This window comes from Pelophylax lessonae (genome assembly GCF_965119305.1).
Source record: "Pelophylax lessonae genome assembly, chromosome: 6".
Lineage (NCBI taxonomy): Eukaryota > Metazoa > Chordata > Amphibia > Anura > Ranidae > Pelophylax > Pelophylax lessonae.
In genome coordinates, this window is record NC_138773.1 from 112,286,593 (window position 1) to 112,312,787 (window position 26,195).

The window sequence follows — 26,195 nt, forward strand, 5'->3', positions numbered from 1 at the left end:
TATCCCAGGAGCCCTTGCGAATCGCCGAGTGACGTAATTGCCTATAGGCAGCCGGACCCGGAAGTGCGGATGAATAAAGAAGAAAAAAAGGGTATTTCTTTGCAAAAAAAAAATAAAAAAATAGTTTACATTGGTAAAAGCATTTTTAAAGTGGATTACATACATCTAAACTTATTAATATGGGTGGAACTCCGCTTTAATATATTCCAGGATAGCAGTCTTTAGATGTACTGGCTGCATTTGTTTTCCATTTTAAGGCTAATTACATTTTCCTCAAGGACAGAAAAAAATTCTCTATATCCTGATAGAAATTCAGTGTCCTTGTAATTTTCTGTGCACTGTACAGAAGCTCAAACAACGTTAACAGCATTTCCAGCTATCTTCTGTAAACTACAAAACCCATCCTCCCTATATAATTGAGATGAGAAGAGAAGGTGTTTGTAGTCCACTTAGGCCAGCAGCCTAGGGGGGTCAGCTGCTCCTCCATAGAAACTGCGCAGTGAGTAACCATGGTCACCCAAGGACAGAAAGTGTGTTAGTGGCAGAATTACCAGGTCAAAATAAAGGAAAAAAACTTTAATAAGGAAACGAATGCAGCCACCACATCTAAGGACTTCTAAGCTGCAATATAGTAACTTTTTGTTTTTGGGTTTAATTTTGCTTTAACATCATATTCAGTGGACACATAAAATTTAGTGATACACCGGGACAAAGTTAAGCCGCCCCTTCATGGATCAATCTGCCGGTTCAGCAGGGACCAGACGAAAATGTCGATCCATGTATGGACAGGCTGGTTGTAGACAAGTCATTGGAAATAAGCACAATCAGTGTATTGTGACAGCGGGGAAGTCTCCCCGCTGTCAGAATACAAAGGCTCTGTGAGAGGGATTGCCTTATCCACCTCCAGTGTGTGCATGGGGGAAATAGGTCATTTTCTTTGGTTTAAAGTGTGGTTGAACAAAAGAAAATGACTTCTGTATTGCCAGCCTTAGTAAATAATTTTAATACCAACTGAGCAATATAAGTCATAAAATGTTCCTATACTGATATAAGCGCTAGTGGCAAACAACAATGCACAGATCTACTGCCATAACTGATAACTAGTTAAACAGCGGTAGTAGCAACAGTGTATATAGTAGTAATAGCAGTATTAACCAATCAGGATGCACAGTCCCATATTGACTTGTATATGGTGATTTTGTCACTTACCATTTCACAGTCCAACCCAAATAAAGGACTACTGTCAGTAGGGTCTTCCATGCAGTTGGAGTGTACATAGTTATATGTATCTGGGGAGCCTGTAAAAAATATAGATAGATGATATAACATATAACAAAACAAATGAATGCTTAATTAAGTAGCTAATAAGACCAACACACAACACAGTGGACTAATTTAAAGCAGACCTTCCCCCTAAAATATATTTCATGTAGCCCCGCCTCCTCCCTTTCTTACAAATGGAAATAAAAAACACATTTATTTGATGGCATTTATTTGTGCTGCAAAGCAGCAATTTCATATTTTTCAACTAGGCGAGAATTATGTTTTTGTCCCCTGAGTGTGCGCAGGTGTGCCACAAGGCTTTGGAAACCTATTGAGCCCTGAGGCAAATCTGCACACAGGTGGGTTCCCCCAAACATCTGCGCACATGAGAGGTTTCCCTTGCAGGCGCAATGACGGCTATTAGGGAAGTCCCAAATCTTCCGTGTGTTAGCACATGCGCGGAAAATCACCTACGCATGAACAGATGTGCCAAAGGCCTCTATCAGGACCTGAAGGATGGGCAGAGCCCTCTGGCATATCTGCGCATGTGACATAATGGCAGTGCCGTGGGTAGGGGAGCCGAGCTACTATAGAGAGGACTGCAGTTCCTTTTTACAGAGATGTCCACACTAGAGGAAGTGTAAAGTTATGTAATCAGCTATTATTTTTTATGCACACAACCTCATTCCTGGGATTTGTCAGGTCATCATTTATAAGATACTAATTTTAAAATCCTGGCATAAATAAGAATATTCAAGTACTGTAAGAGGTGGGTTTAATGTTCAAGCTACACTCTGCTGGGTACACACGACATACATACTGTATATATCAGTGGCGGCCGGTGCTCCATCAGCCCCGGGGGGACGGGTGGTAGATGGACCCCCCCTCCATCACTCCAGCAGCAGACGGACCCCCCGGACCCCCCTCCAATCACTCCAGCGGCAGACGGACCTGGACCCCGGACCCAGACCCCCCACGCCAGTTTACTTACCTAGCCGGGAATGACAGGCGGCGGCTTCCCCCTCGGTGCCCATGTTCCCTCTCAGTGGTTGTCTCCTCCACCTTGGCCAGTTGGATGCCTTCTACTTTCGGCTATTCTTCTGTTAATTCGCTATTGTCACACAACTGGGTGGGCTCAGGGCTCTGTTCCCTGAGCCCACCCTTTTTTGAAGCCTATTAGAGCCTCTGGCTCTAATCACGTGCTTAAAAAAAAAAAAAAAACCCCATTGGAATCCATGCGTCCGGCGCCCTGCATGTAGATTAGGGGGCCGGACGCATGGATGGGGGGCGGTGCCCTTGCGCCCATAATGGATGGGCGGCCACTGTTATACATGAATTGTTTTTCATGCCAAGGAAGTTAAAATTGTGTTCAGCCATTCTTGTGACTTTTGATACTGTGGGGGTTAATAGAGCCAAGGGACCTGTCAAAGGTGCTCATCATCATCGAGTGTTGATATTGCCCTTTCCACCCACCTCCTCCATTCAGAGAAGCTCTACTTTCCCTTCCATGAATAAAAGGTGCTTTACAGTTACATCGTATATGAATAGTATAGTTTATGAATGAAGGAAGGGCATATTAATGAAAGGGTCATCTCCGCCATTTATAGATTGTTTTTGATTTATGTTCATTCATGTATTATGTGGATTTAATGACGTTTAGGGATGAAAACTGACCTACAAATGGATAATCATTTTTCCTCATCTCTTCCACAGAAAGTAGATACCTTGTCAGGCCATGCCTTTCCATTCCATATTTTCGTAGGATGGGGTTACATGCCAGGTTACATTTGGTTGCTGAAGAACTACTGAGCTTGTTAATGGGATCTAGAAGAAAGAAAGTTACGGTTAATCAAATATGGTCAACACTGTAAGTTGGTCATATCCAGCACTATACATCTCATCAAGAGGAACTCCAGGCAGTTTGAAGCATGAAAACAAGTCAAGCCAGTATGGTTTTTCTATGTTTGGACAGAGTGGTGAAGGGTAAAAACCACTGGAAAACTTCCCTTTACTTCCTGTCCCAGAGACACAACAGAAAATCTCTCCAAATTTAGGGAAATCTCACTTTCTAAAGTTGTCACAAGAAAAGATGTCCCCCATTGGAAAAATTTCCATGTTCTTTAAAGGCCTCTGAGGAAAAAGCAATGGTCATGTCATTCCTTCCTATCAGTGATAACTGGTAAGTAATAACAAGAAGTAAAACTGCAGTGTTTGGCCAGGGCAACGGTACAGATTTCTGAAACTGCTGCAGTTTATTGTGCTTGTTCTATTCGTGTTTATGACCTTCTCTAAACATGAGATAGGAAGATGTAGGTGAAATGAGAGAAGTCTTAGGAATGAAAAAACACTTCTCATCTGAGAAAAGACTTTATGCAATTGATGCTGAGAGTACTTTAAAGATGAATATATTTTGATAAAGAAAAAAAAAAAAAACACTGACATATTTAACCACTTGCCGACCGCTCACTGAGCTGGTACTGCGGCAAAGTGGCTCGTTATCGTCCAGCGATGTAGATAGACCTACGTCGCTGGACTCCTCCCCTTCTCGGCGGCACACGCGCCGCCAGAGGCTCGCTCCCGCTGTATTCAGACACAGCGGGAGTCGGGCCAGTGGAGGAGAGGCGGTGATCACCGCCGCTCTTCCCCGATCATCGGGGATCGAGTGAGGAAATCCACCCGCTGCTAAAAAATATATAATGATTGGGGTTCTAAGTAATTTTCTAGCAAAAAAATACTGATTTTAATTTGTAAGCAACAAATGTCAGAAATAGGCCTGGTCTTGAAGTGGTTAAGAACTATCTTCGGTGTAAAGAAGAACAAGGAGTCCTGGAAGTGGATTTTTGGCTGTCACAGAGCCCTGATCTCAACATTGAGTCTGTCTGGGATTACATGAACAGACAGAAGGATCTGAGACAGCCTACATCTACAGAAGATCTGTGATTAGTTCTCCAAGATATTTGGAACAACCTACCTGCCAAGTTCCTTTAAAAACTTTGTGCAATTCTACCTAGAAGAACCAATGCTGTTTTGAAGGCAAAGGGTGGTCACACCAAATATTGATTTGATTTGGATTTCTCTTCTGCTCCTTTACTTTTCATTTTGTTAATTGATAAAAAAATAAACTATTAACACTTCAATTTCTAAAGCTTTCCTAATTTACAGCATTATTTCACAACGCTGTATACATACTTCTCCCAGGAATTTTGCATGCACAGGGTTAAGAAAATTTTTAAAATGTTTGGGATTATTAGAGAATGCCTTACCATTCAACATGTTGTGCAAATCATTGGTACCGGCCCGTTCTTCTGTCCTGGCCTTGTCATCATCAAGATCCAGCCCAACAAGGGAAGAAATAAAGTCGGTGGGAGGAGGCGGCAAGCTGAACCTCTTTACGGTGATACAAGTGAGTGAAGATGGAAACAGTTAAAAATCTCTTGATTATTCTTGTTATATTTGCCTTTTTATGTGAGACAACAATTTATTTCCAATCACACATTATAATACCATATCTTATACAATGATATAGTTGCTTCTTTTTTATTTTCACCTATTACACCCACTGCAATTAAAGAAAAAAAAGTGCTGAGAAAAACATTGGCACCAAGTGTGAAAGAGTGCAGCAAACCCTATATAAATGTATAGAAAAAACTGTAGTACGCACAGCGCTAAATATAACCCACTTTTGGTGTTATACTAGTCACAAACCATACTAATACATATTTGCAACAAGAGAAAATGAACAATCTCCTTGGTTTATCATAGTCTGATCCAACAAACAGTCTGATGAATAGATACAGTATGAAGGTCAGTGAAGAATGGGATCCTCTGCTATATAGCAAGTCTTGACAAATTTTGTTGTGTGGGTTATAAATTATTACCCTCCTGGGCGTATCTTCCATACAGAGAAAACAGGTAGGTGTTATAACTCACACCACATCAGAGCCAAGCATTAGTCCACATTAGAAACCATTAAAACACACGTGGAATGTCACTACTCCTATGTATCCCCATCAAGGCTGATCTCTTACAAAAGGAATCTGAAGTGTATTTAGCACAGTGTATACTACAATTTGTCCACCTATTACACCCAGCTGTATATTGCACATTTACAGCCCCCAAGGAAGTTGTGGTTCTTGCAGGAATTGTTCCATCGTAATGCAGAATTCCTTGAAGCACAAGAAACATGCTATGGTCTATTAGGAAAAAAAACGTTAAAATACACATCCTGTAAACCATCACAACTATGAATGAGGTGCCCATACAGGGAATTGAAAGACTCTATCTTTGCAGTATTCATAGATAAAGGCTTTGGATCCTTGGGTCCATCTACTTCTGCACACCGTATAACAAATTGTGCGCGTTTTCTTTTTCTATACTCAGATACGAGATCTTATCCTTCCTTGTGTACACAATGGGGACGATTTACTAAAGGCATATCTACTGTTCACTCTGTAAGGGAAGTTGCACTTTGCAAGGGAATTTTCCCCAGTGCTTAGTGAAGGAGGTGAGACTCTGCTGACTTCCACTATCCAACAATGTGCAAGCAAAAATGTGGTTTTGGACATTGTCACTTAGGGGTGTACTCACTTTTGTTGCCAGCGGTTTAGACATTAATGACTGTGTGTTGAGTTATTGTGAGGGGACAGCAAAGTTTCACTGTTATACAAGCTGTACACTCACTACTTTACATTGTAGCAAAATGTCATTTCTTCAGTGTTGTCACATGAAAAGATATAATCAAATATTTACAGAAATGTGAGGGGTGTACTCACTTTTGTGAGATACTGTGTATTTATATATATATATATATATATAATGTTTGTATTGTACATATGTAACAAAGTGAAATTATGGTGCAAAATAACTGGATTCCCAGAGTTTGGCTTTCACTAATCATCTGCTAAAAAGTATAAAACTTCTTATTTTACAGCACGTGTCTTGTTTTATTTTTTTTAGTCTCAATAGGCTTGCAAACCAAGCTTTGCAGATGCTGTAGTGGTGGTTGAGGAACTACCTGCTGTGCCTGGCAGTGTTACCTGTTTTGAAAAATTGACTGGAAAAAACTAAAAGTCCTTTGGTAGGAAAACATTTTCTAAACACTGTTCATAGAGTATGCATTTGTTTGCCTGGATTCTAATTTTACCATATTTTGTAGCTTTGTACATGTAACCTCCAGGCCAATTTTTAGGTCTGTACTTACATGTTGGAAGAGTCTCCGAAGACAGAGAAAGTGCATATAAAACTGATAAAAGTGATGTTGACTCAGGTCCTCCAACACAATGACAACAACACCTCGAAGACGCTTTTGATGATGAATGCTGCACCAGCTTGAAGAAAGAAAAACTTGTTTAAATACACTTATCCCTACTGACCAATAATGTAATGTAGAAAATATGTACGTGTGTTAGTCTTCATCTAATGGATCCCAAGGTCATCTGTCAGCTACAGTAAAGGGTTACCCCAATAAACTTAGAGAGATTCCTGTCTCCCCCCCCCCCCCCCCCCCCCGAAACAAAAATTAAAAGTAAGCAGCTACAAATACTGTAACTGCTCACTTTTAATATAAGGACACTTACCTGTCCAGAGATCCAGCAATGTCAACACCTGAGCTGATTCTTGAATGGGCTTCGGGTGCAGGCGCTGGCATTAAAAGTAAGGGAAACATGCAGTGAAGCCTTTCCGGCTTCACTGCCAGTTTCCAACTGCGCTTTGTGAATGGCCCTGCAGTCTTCTGGGACCTGGAGGGCTGAGGGTGAGGGGGGAAGGAAGAAGGGCCAAACGTGGATGTCTGTCAAATCCAGGTACCCGCTCCCCCCCAAAAAGTGGCAAATGAAGGAGTGGGGGGGGGGGGGGAGAGCAAACAAGGGGAGCCTCCCCTTTTGGGTTTGAGCATATTTAAATTCAAAACCAAATATGTAACTCTACAGCTTATCAATCTTTAAAACTTCTCTAAACTCAAAAAAATGAACATATTGCAATTAAGCTGCATTCGTTTTCTGTTTTTTTCCCCTCTATTTTCATGTGGTGCTCCAGCCAGTAATGTTATATGGACTTTACATAAGTGACAATTTTCTGTACAATTTTCTTTAGATTCACCTTCAACTATGTAGTACAACGGCCTGCCTAATAGGAAATAATTGAAACTGTTGTTTAGTTTTGACCTCAAATTATATGTTTTTTGGTAAATCTAACAGAAAGAAAGGCTACATTCACATCAGCAATTTGGACCAGTGCGAGATGCAGCAGCAGGAATCTCCTGTAAGCAGCTATAGATGCGTGTGCCAGCCCTGTTCACTTACTATGACAAATCGCAGGCAGCCGCAGCTATTACACCTGTCTGCACAGCCACTGATTACCAGCTGTGATGTGTCCAGCAGAGATCACCGCAGGTAATTGGTAGCTGTGAGAACAGCCGCGAGTAGCTGTGGCCGTCAGCAAACTGTCATTACAGTGAACAAGGCTGGCGGACACATCTAGCCACTCACAGGAGAAGCAGGAATGAAAAGATTCCTGCCCCTGCAATTCGCACTGGCTTAAATCGCCAGTGTCAATGTATCCTTAAATGTAACTCTATAAAATATCTTTTAAGCAGTTACAAAAACAGGTTTTAAAGCTTTTAACCAAATGAATTAAAGCTGACCTCTGTAAGCACTCCTGTCAATGTAAAATGGTTTGTCTAAAAGCTTAGTCTGCTAAAGGGAAATGAAAAACAGACTTACTGACAGGATGAATAGGTAATAAAACTAAGTTACTAAGACTGCTTTGGTAATGCTAGTAACAAGTCTGCAGCATATACGTACTTTTTTATTTTGCCTTTAGTACCACTTTAAATGTGGTAGTTGCACTAGTTCTTTTTTTTTAGGCCTTTTCCCTTTATTTTAACCTGGCGATCTGGCCAGTAAGTCTGTTATTTTTCCACTTACTTTACCGAAAAATGTCAGTTACACGATTGAGATAACCCGCTTCTCACTGACATGGGTGCTTACAATGGTCAACTTTTATTAATCTATGTAAAATCTTTATCCCAAAAGGAAAAAAAAAAACTGTTGCTGTAATGCACGTGTCAAACACGAGGCCCGTGGGCCAAATCTGGGCCTCCAAGCCATTTCATGTGACCCTGGCACCTCTCCTGCAGCTGCGGCACCCCCCTTGTCTCCGCAATCAGCAGCAGAGAGGAGGACAGACTCCTTTGCCAGATCCTGGGCTTCTCTGTGCAGCTGTGGAAAGGCTCATCTCTGCACCCCCCTCAGCGGTCGGCAGGAGAGGATGAAAGAACTCTTCCTACAGATTCTGCACCTCTCTGTGCAGCCGCAGCACCCCCTCGTCTCTGCCCCCCCTGGTCTCAGCATTCAGCAGACTCCAGCAGCTGATTCTAGCCCTCCTTTCTGCTTCCCAGCTTCACCTTCTTCCTAGCAGCAGCACATGGTAAGGGGGATGCAACGTAATGTAAGAGAAGGTGGAGTACTCTTGACTTGTGATGAGGGGAGGGGAGGGGGGTTCTTGACATCTGATGTGGGGGGTGGGGTGCTCTGGACATCTAGTCTTACAGATACAACTGGCCCTTTGAGAACAATCATAATGCTGATGTGGCCCACAATGAAATTGAGTTTGACATCCCAGTGTAATGGGTTAAAAAGTGTTCACTGAAGTTCGAATTTGTAAAAGCGTTTATTACCCCAGAACTTCATATTCCTGATATGTGCCTGCTGTACCATGTAATTGTATTAAAAATAAAAAGTATTCTGTTCTCATTGTTTTGCTTCCTTTGTGTGAAATCCCTGGTGCTCCTGCTAGTCCAGTGATGGCGAACCTATGGCACATGTGCCACAGCTGGCACGCAGAGCCCTCTCTGTGGGCACGCGAGAGCCGCCGCCACTTCCCGCCCTATGACAAGAGAAGAAGCGAGCGTGGGCTGTCAGTGCATTTCCCCCCGCTCGCCCCCTCTCTTCTGTCAAGCAGCGCAGGACAGGGACAGAGCGGCGCTTGCAGGGATCCCCGCCCACTCTGATTTCTCCTGCCTCCCCATTGGCTGAAGCCAAGGACCAATGAGAACCCAGGACAAGTGAACCATGGGACATAGAGTCCCTGGAGACTATAGCTCCATTTTAATCAATTAAAGAAAAACTACAGCCCCCAGCATGCCCTGAGAAAATAAGAGGAGGGACAGCCTGGAGCCTGGGGGAAAAAAAAGGGGTGAGAGAGAAGGGAGAGCAAGAGTGAGAGGAGTGTGGGGACAAGGGTAAGAGGAAGCTGAGGTGGTTCAGGAGGGGGAGAGAGCCAAAACCACAACAGCCCCTGGAGTTGAACCATCCAGAGAGGAGCAAGAGGATGGTGCTGAGAGGACCCCATCAAGAGTGAGGAGGGTGATCAAAGGCACCAACAAAAGGAGAAGCCCTGCCAGGCACACCGACACTGGACGCCGGAGGCGGGTGAGTGTTGAATTGACTACAATCCCTCTTGGAGCGTGCGATAATCACCTGGGTGGCTGCAGTTTAATTGCAGTGTTGGCACTTTGAAAATAATAAGTTGGTTTTGTGTTGAAGTTTGGGCTCAAAAAGGTTCGCCATCACTGTGCTAGTCCCTCTGCTTTCCAATTAAAAACTGACCACACTAAGCAGGAGAATACACCTGGGTCTGTGCTGGGAACTCAGTGTGCTGCTGTTTTTCCTCCCCCCAGCTCTTATGCAGCTGAGAACAAAGGGAATGTGATCATTTATAAAAAAGTGTGATAGTTTACAATCACTTTAAGTCAATCTAAATAAAACACTACTCTCTCCCCAATTGACAATGCTGCTGTTCAAGTTGCTCCTTCATAGAATGGAGCCACCTCAAGACAGGAACTGTGTTACTGGCCAGATCACTAAGTAAAAATAAAGAAAAAAACAAACTAAAAAAGAAAACAGATGCAGCCACCATATTTAAATATTGGAAAGTTGCAATATATTACATTTTTGTTTCCGAGTTTAAATATGCTTTAGTGCCGGTTCACACTACTGCGGGTGCGCTGATCGCATGTAATTCGGAGCGCACTGCTCCTTCATTACATGCGATCTGATGTGTGGATGCGAATTCAGCCATACACTTTGTATGGCTGAAATTCGCACTGCACCCGCACAAAAGACGCACAGGACCCTTTTTTTCAGCCGCATCAGGATCAGGTGTGGTGGTTGACACTTGTGCGATCCGATCCTGTGCGAACTGTCAGATCGCACTGCGATATGCGATCAAACTGGGGGTGTCGTTAACATTTAATTGACACCCCCTGCGTATCGCATATGGCAGTGTGAACTGCCTCTTGTGCGGATGCGATGCGGGAATAGGCTGCAAATTCGCAGCCTTCCCGCATCGCACAAGTGTGAACCGGCCCTTAGAAAAAAATCCAGAGATAAGCCTGAGACAAGTAAATACTGTATGTGTGCGCATTATTATTTGCAGTCAATCCTCCACATTTCATTTTTTAGCATATCTGAAACAGGAAAGGGCTTAACTATGGAATGCTTGGTTTATAATATTTAAATAACAGCTGCCTCTCCGCTTTCCTTTACTATAAGCTGTCCCGGCAGAACTGACTAAGTTATAAAATGGCAAAAATATTGATACATCTAAAATGTTTCAGCACAAGCAGGAAAATACTTCTTGATGTACCTTGCCTGTGTTGTGTGCTCTTTTCCTAACACAGCATATTTTATGAGTTGACGCAACGATCCATGCTGAATCTCACAGGTATCACTAAACAACGCCGGGGATAACCGTGGTGCTTTCTGGAAATCAAACACAACACAATTATTAAACCAAACAAATCAAGGAATTCCTAAAATGCACCAAACAATCTCACTGGGTTTTAAAATGTACGTAAATATGTTTAAAAGAGCAACATTAATGTGTCTGTATTAAGGGTTAGATGCTTTATTTTCTTACCTGCGCGGGACATGACATATAGCCCATTTTGATTTAGTTCAATCTTTGTTTATTGGAAAAGAAAGGAAGGATACATTTTCATAGCACAGGGCATATATCAAGAACAAAGAATACAAGTAGATACGGCAATTACAGTAAACATTATTAGTCATTGACAATAGCGTGTCTTCTGAGAGAACCTCCAGGCCCATAGGGACCCAAGCGTGGTGAGGTGGCACATAAAAAGATCCGTCATACCCCAAGAGGGTACCTGGCGGCCATAACAGACAAGTAATAAAAGAAAAAAACAGTGGTATAACTCAGTGCAGCAGGTTTCCAGACTAGAGAGACTATCAAGTGTTGAGGTCAGAGAGCCATGACAAGGCACTATATCGGGTAATGTGGCAAGAACAGAGGAGAGACCACAATCGTGGTCAATGACATATCTGTAAGGACAGAGAAAAATGAGAGCAAGGGGCAGCAGAAGCAGAAAAAGAGACTAGGAAGGACCAGCAAGTACAGGTAGAGAAGAGAGATCAAACAGGGGGAGGGGTGCTGCACACATCCCACTACGTTCCACCGGCTCCAGGTAACACTGTGGCATCAATCCAGGACTTGAAGGCATCCGAACACCGGAACATATCCCAGGACATCCATGTGGCGGAGAAATGCTCCTCCCTGCCCCCCTCCAGCGCCAACAGACTCTCCATGTCCCTAATGGCATCCAATTCCAGGGTCCACTCCAGCCTAGTGGGTATATGGGTGGTTTTCCAATGTCTGGGGATCACAGCAATGACAGCTGCCAAGAAGAACCTGATTCTTCTAATTAATCCCTCTTAATGGAACGGAAGGAACCGGGCACCAGAGACAACAAGGCCAGTTCTGGTGTGGCAGAGATTGTGGTCGCCCGTAGCTGGCAGTAGAGAGCAAAGACGTTGGCCCATAGCCGGTGGATCTGAGGACACTCCCACCAAATATGTAAGATCGTGCCTCTAGACAACAAGCATCTCCAACAAACATCGGATTGGAGGGGGTCAACGTATTTAGTAGAAGAGGGGCACCGGTACCATCGTGTCAAGAGCTTATAACCCTTCTCCTGGACGCGGGTATCGGGGGACAGCGAGTGAGTCATAGCGAAGCATTTACGCCAATCAATAACCGAGAGAACTCGACCCAAGTCTTTGTCCCAAGCGGCGGTGTAGGTCGGGAGATCAGGACGGAGAGTATTAAGAAGCAAGGAGTATAGTAGGGATACCGTGTGCGTAGGAGGATCGTCTTGGAGCAGGAGGGCGTCAAATGCCGTCGGATCCCCTCGCACCTCATCCAGCGAAGGCAAGGAACGTACATAGGAGAAGGCCTGTTGCCGCTGCAACCAGCCAGTAGAATCACCAGCCCCTGCGGTGGAGTTGAGGGCCCATTTTGATTTAAGAATAGTAATTGCCTAACATATGAAAATGTAGAGGGGGTTTATAAAATGCTGAAAATGTGAATATCTGGTGATATCTGCCAAAAAAAATAAAAAAATACTGGTCGATATTGTCAGAAATTCAGAACTAGATCCCCTTTCAGATTGCATCAAATCTCTCCTAGTAATTCAAACTTATGTTGGAGCTATATGAAAGAGGTTGGCATCTTGGTACACATCACCCTATAAAATAGCTGTTATGGGAAAAAGTAGCAAAATAAAAAAACTCTTGACTGGCGGAGCAGCGTGCTTTGAAGAGACGGCCACCAATTACACAGGCACCAAAGACAAGATTAAAGGTACCACATGATGCCTTTAAAAAGTTTGAGAAAGCATATGAAGAGATTGATGGCTTCCTGCAAGATTTTGAACGGCAATGCAGGTTGTACCAAGTACCCCTGACAGACTGGGTACGGATCCTAGCTGGTAAACTATCAGGCCGTGCAGCAGAAGCCTACAGAGCCGTGCCAGAGGAGGAAATCTCAAGCTATAGCCGGGTAAAGGAAGTGATTTTGGCAAGATATGCCATCACCCCAGAAGCGTACAGGAGACGCTTTAGGGAAACCAAGACAGGAGAAGGATTCCCACACCGAATGGGCTTGCCGTATGCAGAGTTCAGCCATAGCCTGGCTACAAGCCAGTCAGGCAACCACAGCAGAAGCGATCACCCAGCTGATTTTGCTGGAACAGTTCTATAATGGACTAAACCCAGGGGAACAGGAGTGGGTAAGAGACCACAAACCTACCACTCTCCCTGAGGCGGCCAGACAGGCCGATGAATATCAGGATGCCAGCTGGTAATCACACATTAGCTTCAGACCAAACCCCAGACCACTGAACAATAACCTAGGGTCACCAGCACCACAACGATTAAGACTAGTCCCTAACCCCCCAGCAAATCGATACCACGGGCACAAAAGAGTGCAGTGCCATTTGTGCAAGAAATTTGGGCACTATCATAGAGACTGCACTCAGAACCGGAACTGCGCTTTATGGATTCGAACAGGACCACCACTACCACAAAGGGGGCGAAACTCCTCCAAACACCAGACACCCAGATACCCGTCCCGCAGTGGGGTACAGTGCCACAGGTGCAAGCAGTTTGGGCACTATCGACGAGACTGTACCCAGAGCAGGAAACAAGCTGCATGGATCCGACCAGGGTCCCCCCCTTCAGCACGGACAACGGTCCCCTACTATCCCGCAGAGGTTCCCCCAGTCGTTCCCAGGTTCAAACCCACCGAGGAGCAATTGGGTACCCTTCACGAAGCTAACCCGGTGCAAGCCGCTACAGAGAACCGACAGCACCATCTACAATCCGTCCAGTTAAATGGAAAGCCCGCACAAGGTCTCTGAGACACGGGAGCCACTCTCACCTAGGTCAAGCGACACCTGGTCCCAGATGCCCCCCGAACCGGAGGCTCAGTAGTGGTACGGATGGCAGGGGGAGCAGTACATCGGCTACCCACTGCGAGGGTCCACTTGAATTGGGGTGCGGGGTCAGGTCTGATTGATGTGGGGTTGATACAGGAGCTCCCCATTGACATCTTACTGGGGAACAACCTAGGCCAGTTGCCCTCAGCTTTCCTGCAAGTCCAGATCCCAGGCCCACATCACGGAGACCTACTAACCTTCTGAGGTCCAGACGCTTCAATGTTTGGATTGGGAGCAGTATTAAGCCAGGTTGGAGAAGATGGCAGAGAAAAACCCGTAACCTACTTGAGCAGGAAGCTTCTCCCCAGGGAAGTGAGCTTCAGCCCTACTTGTTCGGACAGCAGTTCACCCTACTCACGGATCACAACCCGATGGTATGGCTAAACCGAGTGGCAGGGAACAATGCCCGGTTGTTGTGCTGGAGTTTGGCGTTACAACCGTATAACTTTACTATTCACTACCACCCCAGAAAACAGAATGGCAATGCCGACGGGTTATCGCGCTAAACTGAACTAGAGAAGTGATCTGTGAGTACTCCCCGGACAACCCCAAGCTGATCCATTATGGATCAGACTGTGTATGCCGGCTTGTGGTTAAAGGGGAGCAGTGTAGCGGAATGGACACTGAGAGTGTGGTTTGTGTTGAAAGAGTGAAGGACTCTCACTTGGGACCATAATAGTTCTGAACAGTGTCCCTGAGGAAATATATAAAGAAATATTGCAGATTGCTAGGATATTGCAGAAGTGTTTCATAGACCCTTGCCAAGGGGGTGGGGGTTTGTTATTGTTGAATATCTTCATTCCATTGTTCTATTGTTCCTGTCTGCCCTGAGCAAGCTTATTATGGGGTGTGTATGTTTGAGTGGAATGGCTCTAAGAGGGAGGGGTTTTCCCAGAGTGTAGATCTCTTGTGTTTTGTGTTTCAATAAACAGTTCATTCTAGTTGACTCCCAGAACTGTGTGTCGTCCAGTTACTGGGGGGGGGGGGGTTGCCTTGGATATTTTAGTATTTCCTCAGCTTCAAGGATTAGACAGCGGAGATACCTAGGCTGGGTATTGGAGCTCCTTTACACCCCTGAAAAACCATCACATTATACAGAGTGGCTGAATTCCAAGAGTTCAGCTTTAAAATAGTGAATATGTTTTGGTTAAATGTTTTTTTACCTTGGTTCTTTGCATGGCAAAGCTTTCGATTTCTGATTTTTCAAGCTGGATCTTTCTCTTCTTACTTGTCTGTTTTTTTTCAGCACTGTGTGGCCTCTTATATTTCCTTACAGTTTTCTGACTCATTTTTTGCTATAGACCTGTAAAAAGAATTAAGATTAGTATCTAATGTAATGGAACTAGAATACTGAACACTTCCAAAAATATTATGACTGGAAAAAGATACACTTTAGTTGAAGTATTACTAAACCCAGGACCCTGCATTTACTATATCTGGTCTCCCACGGTACACAGAACATGGAAATGCAATTTTTTTTAGTAAATATAAACTGCTAAATATCTTTTCTCATCAGCAGTATATAGCAGTATTGTGACTTCTATGAGTGTCTGGGAAAAGCTTGTAGGAGGAGTTTCCATTCAAATCTGACTGTCCTATGAGGCTGCAGGACCCCTGACCCTCTGTCTGGACAGTGCTGATTGGCCCTGGGCTGATCACATGCACCCTCCCAAGAAAAAAACTCTCTAGCAATGCACACCAAACTGAGCATGTGCAGAGTGACTCCAAAGGCTCTATCTTGTCAGTAGATGGATAGGGGACAGTGGAAGAAGGGAAGGATCAGAGGAAGAGGACCAAACAGACAATTTACACAATTGGGAGGAATAACCCCTTTGGGTTCCACAGAGAGTGTAAAAATCGTGCTTTACTGTATATACAGACTGATTTTACATTTGTATGATTAGTAACACTATAAAATGTATCTGTAACCAAAACGTTGTTTTGGATAGAGCATGAGGGGGTTAGAACCTTCGTCAGGTTTTTTTGCAGCATGTTTTTTGCAGCATGTGCCCACACTAGCGAGTTTCACTCTATCTGTCCCGTTGGGGACAGTGACAGAAGGGAAATTCAAAAATTTTCTGACACCAGAAAAAGAATAGCGGGTAAACCAGGACATCTGTTCCAGTGACAATTATCTAATATCTTCATTTTGTGTACTAGGCAGGAAGTAAAGGAAAATCTTTTCAACAGGATACAGATGGCATAATATAAACTTGTCGGAGTTGTAACCATTTCCTGCTATATCCAAAATGTAAAAATGTTTTGGTCTTAGATATACTTTAGGGCACATTTACACTTCTCCTTTCCAGTATGTTGCATTATGTTAACACTCATTACATGCATTATCATAACAAGGTTCCATATTGCATTGTACCCCAATGCACACGTCTGCAGGGCACCACAATATACATTAATGCCCTACCATGTACTGTGGTGTGCTGCTTTGGAAAAATTGCAGCATGTCCATTTTTTCACCCATTTTTGTTGTTGACAGCATGTTAAAGTGTTTGTTACCGCAACATTTCATAGTCTTGATATATTTCTGTTGTACCATGTGCTTATGTAAAAAGTATCCTATTCTTTTTGCATTTCTTTCTTTGTGGAAAATTCCTGGTGATCCTGACAGTTCCCCTGATTTCCTATTTTTAAACTGACCACACTAGACATAGATGCTTATCCATCCTGTGCTCGGAGAACAGCCTGCCTGTCCTCCAATGGTTAGATTTATGCTGATGCACCATTCACTGGGAAGATCAGTGTACTGCTTTTTCTCTGCCTCTTGCTGACATACCCCCCTGCGGTTTCCACCTCTTATGTGCTGAGAACAGATTACATCATGTGATCACTTTAAAAAAAGAAAAAACAAGGTATTTATATATTTTACTTATCGATTCAAAAATGTGTTGCCTTTCATTTCTATTTTAAACGGAATGGGTTGTTTTACAGGGTAAGGGTTCACATATACTTTAACAAGCATAACATTAAAGATGCGCTTGTCCCATTCACCCTACCACCCCCCCCCCCCCCACCGACCGCGGCTGCAATATTTGGCACTTTTTTGGGGGGGAGGGGGAGGGTACCTGGTTTTCAAAGTTCTGCCCCCGCTAACCCCCCCCCTCTCCTGCAGTTAACCCATTCAGAAAGAGCAGCACATTTCGCGGAAACCGGCTGAGAAAACTGCAAGGCATCACTTCTGGCTTCCCTTAGTCAAGATGGCAGCACCAGAACCCAATAGTAGGGATCGGCCGATATATCGAGGGCCGATATGCACTTTCCCTGATATATCGGACCCGGAAACCAAGGTGGCCAATATGAACAATATTTCGAAAAGTGCTTGTACCAAAGTAGCTAGGGGCATCATCCCAGGTACCGGTGTCCATAGCCGACGGTTGGCTGTCTTGTAATGACAACCGATGCGGCTAAGTAGCCGCTCGGCTGTCATTACAAGGAGCAGGAGGGAACGTCCCCCCCTCCCGCCGCGGCTTGCCCCGTCCCAATCAGTTGAAAATTAAACCGCTAAAACCGCAACACAGCCGGCCAGCTTCCATGTCACCCGTCCTTCTGGGTTGCGTGGTGAAGTCAGCACGCTGATCCCGACGCGTTTTGTCACGGCTGACATCTTCCTGGGGGTACGAGCGGCGCGCTGACTCCAGACACTTAAATACAAAACAAAGAGACAAACGCCCCCGTCTGAGCCACAGTGTCACTCATCAGGCACCAATTTTTAACAGGGATAGATTGCCAGTATTGAGTAGTGAGAAGCAAAAAATAAAAACAATAAATAGCTGTCAACCAATTAAAAATTTTTAAGCATTAATTAAAGATTGAGCCCTTATAGTCATTCTCCAGCCATACGCATCCTATAAAATTGTATAAAAGATGCATGTGAATCAAACCGGGGCTGATGTTTGACCTGAAATGAACAAAGGACTCAGTAACCTAAATAATATTACATAATTAAAAGTATCCAAAATGATTCAATACAGATATGCTCCTGAAGAAGCGCGTGGCGCGAAACAGCCGTAGAGCAGGGTTATATGCCAGTGGTCCATAAGCCACCAGTCTTTACAGTCTGGTGGCTTTATATATATTGTTGCACTGTATGGATCTCCATTTGTGTTTTGTACATTGTTTTTAACCTTTATGCAAGTTTTAATAAATACTACACCATGAGGAGATCTCTTTTCTCTCCTGTCTGTTAATTTGCCACTTTGGATTTATCATCTGAGGAAAGTAAGTCCGGTTAAGAGATAAGAAGATCATCCCCTGCTTGATTCCTCTGGCTTTATCTCACATGTTTTCAGCCTAACCTGATAAGACAGCATATGGGTCTAGTGAGTGTTCACTTTTTACTTTGTTGGAGAAACACTAGCTGGTGTCGGTATTGAATCTACATTCACACAGAATATTGTCATCCGTTTGGATTTATGAGTTTATTGGACTTATGTTCCATTGATGGACTTGTTTTTCAGACACTTTTCATCATTAAAACGGAAAATTGATATCAAATACTTACCGTAATTTTCCTTTCCTGATGGACTCCATGGCAGCATACGTTTGGGTAGGCCCCGCCTCCTCTCCTACCTCATAGGACCCCACTCCCATAAATCTTTGCTCCCTTTCAGCATCAGTGTTCTGTAACTAGCCTACTCAGGAATCGGGAGGGGACTCCTGCTGCCATGGAGTCCATCAGGAAAGGAAAATTACGGTAAGTATTTGATATCAATTTTCCGTTTTCCTGACAGACTCCATGGCAGCATACGTTTGGGAAATAACTCGCAATACACTCCCGGGTGGGAAGATGCTGAACAAAGAAACTTTAATTGGCACTGTCAACTGACAAGACTTGAACGCCAAAATTAACGGAAGATAAAGCAGCAGGCTCAAAACAATAATGGGAAAGAAAGGTATTAACAGATGACCAAGATGCTGCCTTGCAGATCACGTCAGGTGCGACGTGCTTGGAAGCTGCCCAGGACGTAGCGACGCTTCTAGTAGAGTGAGCTGTAATCGCCTCTGGAGGAGCCAAGCCCTTTGCTCTATACGCCCATTGGATAGCCTGAACGATCCACGCAGCCACTGCTCTGGAGGATGCACGCATTCCCTTCTTTTTGCCATGTAGCAGAACGAAAAGGAAATCCGATTGGCGGAAGGAGGATGTGGCCTCCAAATATTGACTTAGAGTGTTGCCCACGTCTAGAGGATGGATTGAAGAATTCTCATCAGTTCTGAAGGTGGGAAGAACTATCTCAGCATTTTCGTGAAAGACAGAGGTCACTTTTGGATTTGTCCCGAGCATGGGGATAAGGACCACCCTGTCTTGAAAAAAGGTCAAAAAAGGTTCTTTGTGACCCAGATTGTGTATCTCGGAGACCCTCTTAGCAGAGGAAATGGCCACCAAAAATGCTGTCTTCAACGTAAGATCCTTGATAGACATGGAAGCAACATCCTTTGAGGAAAAAAAGTCCAAAACTAAAGGAAGATCCCATTTTGGGAATCTTGGCCTTCTCTGAGGCCTAAGCCTGACTGCTCCCCTAAAAAATTGCTGGATCAGATGATGACTTGCCCACTGAATTCCGGTAAAGGCTGAAATGGCGGATACTTGCACCCGGAGAGAACTAACCGAGAGGGGCAGATCCAGACCAGACTGCAAAAAACTTAAAATCTGCTGAACAGTAGGCGTACCTACTGGACCTGACCCCTGGGCCTGATGACTCATGAACCTGGCCCATATCCTTTCATATACCCTGTTGGTGCTGGGCCTTCTTGAACTCATGAGAGTCGGAATCACCTCCTCTGGACATCCGAGAGCTTCCAACCTCCCCCTCTCAAAAACCAAGCCCTGAGGTGCAGCCGTGCAGGGCAAGGGTGCAGAGTAGGACCCTGAGACAGAAGGTCCGACCTGAGAGGTAGAGGGATTGGATCCCTGAAGCTCAGAAGGGACAGCAGAGGAAACCATGGCCTGTTGGGCCAGAAGGGGATTATTGCCACGATCTCTACTTCCTCCATCTTCAGTCTCCGCAGGAATTGGAGTACTATTGGCACTGGTGGAAAGGCATAAGCAGACTGGAAGTTCCACCTGTCCGTGAGGGCATCCACTCCGAAAGCTTGAGGATCTCTGAATCTCGTGTAGTACTTCCGAAGCTTCCTGTTGCGTGGACTCGCAAACAGATCCACTTCGGGTGAAATCCCCAGAGATAACACCCAGTTGAACACCTCTTGGTGGAGGGACCACTCGTTGTTGTCTAGTTGGAAACGAGATAGGAAGTCTGCCTCCACATTCAACACTCCCGGGACAAAGACCGCTGAGAGATTGGCCAGATGATGCTGAGCCCATGTCATGATCGGTTCTGTTTCTTGGAGGAGAGACATACTGCGTGTTCTTCCCTGCCTCTTGACATAAGCCACTGCCGTGGTGTTGTCCATCCTTAACAGCACAGAAGCCCCCTGTGTTAGATGGTGAAAGGCCTGGAGTGCTTTGAGGGCTGCCCGAAGCTCTAGAACGTTGGACACTACTCCGTGACCTGGGAAGTTCCATCTGCCTTGTGCCACTTCGGTCAGACAGTGGGCTCCCCAACCGGTATTGCTGGCATCGGAGGTTATCGTTACCCAGGAAATCGGAGCGATTGAGTGGCAGTTGGTCAGATTTGTACGGCGTAACCACCAGGGAAGGCATCCCTTCATGAATGGAGTCAGGTGAATAACCTGTGACAAATTCTCCGTCGTCCACTGTTGGAGAAACCCCTTCTGGAAGGGTCTCAGCTTCCACATAGCCCACTTCACCATAGGCGAGGTGGCAACAAGCGTCCCTACTACCTTTAGACACTGGCGAGCAGTGAGACGAGAGGCAGCGAGAGCGTGAGACACCCTGCTCTGGACTACAGGAATTTTCTCTTCTGGCAGGGAAATGGTGCACTCCACCGTGTTGAACAGTGCCCCGAGAAACACCAACGACTGCGTAGGCACCAGATGGCTCTTTTCTAAATTCAGAATCCAACCGAATTCCTGAAGCGTAGATGTCACTTGCTCCAGATGTAAGAGTAACTGATGCTTGTCCTGGGACAGAAGGAGGAGATCGTCCAGATAATGATGCAATCTGATGCCTCTGGTCCTGATGAGAGCAACAACTGCCAGCAAGGTCTTCGAGAATGTGCGAGGCGAAGTTGAGAGCCCGAAGGGAAGACACGTAAATTGCATGTGGGCATGACCTACAGCAAACCGGAGAAACTGATGGTACTCTTTTGCCACAGGAACGTGGAAGTATGCGTCTTTTAGATCGATCGATGCCAACCAATCTCCTGGAAGGATCGAATGTTGAATGGTGACTAGGGACTCCATTTTGAACCTCTCTTGACGGATAGACCTGTTGAGATATGTGAGATCTATTACCGGACGCCAGGTGCCGTTCTTCTTCTGAACGAGAAACAGAGGTGAATAGACTCCCAACCCTCGTTCTGCCTCGGGAACCGGCACAACAGCTTGCTGAACCAGTAAGGAGTCCACGTAGGCGAGAAGAATCTTCTTTTTCTCTGCCGAAAGAGGAAGTGAGGTTGCGACAAACCTGGGTTTGGGAACGTTGTCGAACGCCCACGAATGTCCCTGAGACACGATGTTTAACACCCAGGGATCCTGGATCGAGGCCGCCCAGACCTCCCGAAATTGGAGCAACCTGGCCCCTACCGGGAAGGCCTGGACGGGCCCAACCTCAAAAGGATTTGGTGGCCTCTCGGTCACGAGACGAAGAGCCTTTAGAGCCTTTCTGGAATGTGGATTGCCTTGACTTCCAACCTCTTCCGTAGGACTTGCCTGGTCTGTAGCTGCGTGCTTCCCTGGAACGATTGGTAGTTTGTCTTCTCGGGAAAGAGCGCTTCTGAGCGCCTGGGCGTTTATCCTGGGGGAGGAAACCAGATTTTCCACCCGTGGCCCGGGTTATGGCTGCATCCAATTTGTTCCCAAAGAGGGAAGAACCCTCAAAGGGAATTCGGCACCATGCCTGTTTGGAAGCAGCATCAGCCACCCAAGGCCTAAGCCAAAGGGCGCGTTTAGCTGTAACTGAAGCCAGCATAACTCGGGCCAAAAGGCGAATAGTGTCTAGAGATGCCTCCCCCAGAAAACCCGCAGCCAACTTCAGCTCCCGGACTGGGGAGCTCTGGAGCACTTCTTCCGAAACTCCTCCAAAGCGTGCCCTCGAGGGCATTAATCCAGACTTCCATGGCCTTTGAAATTGTAGCCAACGCCAAAGCTGGCTTACAGGCCATGCCGGCTGAAAGATACGCTCGTTTAAGATCAGCGTCGATCCTCCTGTCCAACGGATCTCTAAAAGAGGCTGTATCCTCCATTGGAAGGGTGACATGCTTGACCAAACGCATCACAGCTGCATCCACACTTGGGGAAGATTCCAGGTACTTCACCTTTTCTTGTTTGAATGGATACAGCTTCGCCATTTTTGTGGTCAGAGAATTCTTCCTTTCCACTTTACTCCACTCCTCCGTAATTATGTCTCCCAACTCCCCCAAAAATGGAAAGTCCAAGCGCTCTTTACATAGCTGTTTGAAATATTTTCGTTGTTTTGGGGAGGAGACAGCCGGATCTTCCCATTCAAGGGCTTCTCTCACCGCCTTGACTAGAGGGGAGACAAGGCCGAACTCAAAACCTGAACCGGAGTCATCTGAATCAGATTCGGACTCTGACGGAAGGATAGAAGGATGGCTGGGTTGAGAGGATTCAAAAGGATCCTGAACCAAAAGATCTCTTTCCGGAGAGCGGGATGGTCCTGCAGAAGTACTTGGTTTTTGTAATTCAGCCAAAGAGTCTTTGAGGACTCTGCGCACCACCTCCTCAATATGATGATCCGACTTCTCCCTTTCACCCGTGGCTTGGATATAACAGGGTTTACACAGAGAAGAGCCGTCAGTTACTATGGTACTACAACCCCAGCATTTCTTTCCATGCGGGTGCTCTGAACGGCCATGATGTGTGGAACCAGAAGCATTGCCATCACGTCCCCTATTATGGGGGGAACTGCGCCTGGACCTAGACGAGGAGTGCCGGTGATGCGACTTTGAATGTCTGTCTTCGCTGCGTGCGCTAGGCTGGTGGTCAGACCTGGAAGAGCTGGAGACAGACACATGTAGCTATATAAAAGAAAAACACAAAACCTCCCTCCCCCCCCCTAAATGCCCAGCACATACCTGGTATGAGCGGGCTGGCCACTAGGGGGCGGAGATGTGTCCATAATTGCTAAACAGATGGGCAAGAAACTCTTTACAGCTGAGTAAAAAGGAAACAAATATCACTTAGACCTTACCCCAAGACAAACGCAATGCAGAAGAAGCGCCTTTAAAAGATACAACATACCTTCAGAATGCCAGTCAGAGTCTGGGGGAGGCTGTACAACGTGCCGACCTTCCCACCAGCTCTGACACACTAAGGGGTTTAAATACGCCGCCTCGCGGCCGCCGATCGCTACTGCGCATGCGCGAGTGACGTCACGCGTCACCCCCGCGCATGCGCACCGAGTCCAGAGACCGGCAGCAACTGCGCATGCGCAGAAGAACCGCGCAACCCGGAAGTAACGGCCGCAATCGCGGCCGTGACCGAGAGTCACCGGACAGAGACACAAGGAGGAACAAATATATGAGAGCTGCAGATAGTAAGTAAAAACAGCCCAACCACAAAACTCAGCATTTAGTTTGCACAGGAAATAGAAAATGAAAGAAAAAGGTCCCATTACAGGGCTTACCACCCTGCCCAAGCAGAGAAAGGGTCCCAGAGGCACATCACCGGACTGTGTCTTCGGGCAAAATTAGGCCACCCGCGGCAGCAGGGCTCTCTCGGCCAGACCACAGCGATCCTGCTGCGGGTCTCTTCCATTGCCCCTCCATACCCTGCTAATAGCCAGGGCTTATCGGAGTCTCCACGACCCAATCTGCTTCAGGTATAGGACTTGAAAATAGTAGGAACATAACACCGTATGTATGAGGAGGACGAAAAAAGAACACTGATGCTGAAAGGGAGCAAAGATTTATGGGAGTGGGGTCCTATGAGGTAGGAGAGGAGGCGGGGCCTACCCAAACGTATGCTGCCATGGAGTCTGTCAGGAAAAGTATGTTGAAGGATGTGTCAATAGCATTATTGGTTTTAATTAAATTTAAATAAATGTAATCTATAAAAATAGACAAACCCAAACAGAATGGAACAGCCGTGGCTCACAGAGTTCACATTGATCTCATGTAGAGGTAATGACAAATAGGTATAAATATAAACAAACATCCCCATTAGTTAAGAATTATCAATAAAGGCATTTACATCTAGATCAACATTCAAACCAAAGGGTGTGAATGTCTTGGCCCTGTAAATCCAGGACATTTCCAACTTGCAAAGACCTCTAAGCAGGGATTCACCCCGCCAATGAGAGCTAAATTTATCAATGCCCAAAAACAGGGTGTTAGGAGGATGCTAATTATGTTTAAGGAGGTAGTGTTTAGACACCGAATGGTTTTTGTAACCTTTCTTGATATTGGCTATGTGCTCGTTAATGCGGACTGAAAGGGATGTTTGGTTCTGCCTATATATTGCAGGCCGCAAGGGCACTGCAACAAATAGACCACCCCTGTACTTGAGCAAGACACGAAAGGCTTAATAGGATATACTAAACCGGTGCTGGTGGAAGAAAAATCCTTAATATTCCTGAGTTTACATTTATTCAATGAGCAAACCTGGCACCTGTTACATCTGTAGTAACCAGTGAGTTTACTCAAAAAACTAGGTTTAGCAACAGGAGGATTAAGAACATCGGGGGCCAGCTTGTTCCGAAGGGTAGGGACGCCTTTGAATATGACCCGTGGTTTTACAGGTAGAACGCCATTAAGTACTCTATCATTGTTTAAAATATGCCAATGGCGTTCTATTAAGTGTTTGATGTTTTTAAACTGGGTAGAAAATGTGGTAACAAAAGGAAAAGCAAAAGGAGAATCACTATTGATGGAGCGCACTTTAGTTTGCAGTAGATCAGACTTTTCCATAGAGTCAACTTCTTCTAAGGTATTCAATAAAAAGGTGTTGTCATACCCTTTATCTAAAAATCTATTAGTGAGGATTTGGGACTGGGAGATAAAATCTCTATATTCCATACAATTTCTTTTGAGTATCATATATTGTCCTATAGGGTCTGCCCGCAACCACGGGTCATGATGACAACTGTCCATAGGAATATATGAATTCCTGTCTGTGGACTTAAAATATGTGGTAGTGACGAACTTGTTGTCACTGATCCAAATTTTCAAGTCCAGAAAATTGATGGTATTTTGACTAACTTCATAGTTCAGACAAATGCCCCTGGTATTGGAGTTTAGATATTCCATAAAAGACTCCAATTCTGTCCTAGTCCCATTCCACAGGAGGAGGACGTCATCTATGTACCTGGCCCACAGCAGTACTTGAGGTCTACTGCGGTCATAGATGACATCCTCCTCCCACTGGGCCATGAACAGATTAGCCAGACTGGGGGCATATTTAGCCCCCATGGCTACACCTCTGTCCTGGTGAAAAAATTGGTTATTGAACCAAAAATAATTTGATCTAGTTGCGAACTGGAGAAGTTCCATAATAAAGTTGATTTGTAAATTTGGAACATCCGAATTTCTTTCCAAAAACAATTTGACCGCTCCCAGACCCAATTCATGGGGGATTATGGTGTTAAGGGATGAAACGTCAGCGATTACCAACCACAACCCATCGGTAGGAATTACGTTTGACAACAAATTGATCATATGTCTCATGTCCTTGATATAGGATGGAGTATGCTGAACCAATGGTTGTAGGAAAGAGTCAATGTACTTCCCCATCCGGGACATCACAGAGTCAATACCACTGGCTATGGGACAACCCGGGGGGGGGGGGGGGGGGGAGTTAGACTCTTGTGTACCTTCGGAAGATAGTATACAATAGGTGTCCAGGGGCGCTTGGGCACCAAAAAGGCTTTCTCTTTTTTATTAAGAATATTGAGCTGAAAGCCCTTAGTAATTATGGCTTCCAGTTCCCACTTGTATTGAAACCTAGGGTCACGTGGTAATGGGTATAGGTGTGTCTATCATATCCAAAATGTGCTGCATCTCGGCCATGTAGTCACATCTGT

The 26,195-nt window shown here is 45.2% G+C and overlaps 1 protein-coding gene across 1 annotated transcript in view; it reads right to left on the reverse strand.

Moving 5' to 3' along the window:
• Positions 1–26,195, reverse strand: part of REXO5 (RNA exonuclease 5) — a 93,853-nt gene that overhangs the window by 64,146 nt on the left and 3,512 nt on the right. Inside the window, exons 2-7 of the mRNA XM_082262313.1 lie at positions 15,223–15,362; positions 10,909–11,024; positions 6,464–6,590; positions 4,527–4,650; positions 2,938–3,087; positions 1,210–1,298 (exon numbers count right to left, since the gene is read on the reverse strand). Coding sequence (XP_082118439.1) covers positions 1,210–1,298; positions 2,938–3,087; positions 4,527–4,650; positions 6,464–6,590; positions 10,909–11,024; positions 15,223–15,348 — 732 coding nt within the window. The 5' untranslated portion in view covers positions 15,349–15,362. The remainder of the gene's footprint in view (positions 1–1,209; positions 1,299–2,937; positions 3,088–4,526; positions 4,651–6,463; positions 6,591–10,908; positions 11,025–15,222; positions 15,363–26,195) is intronic.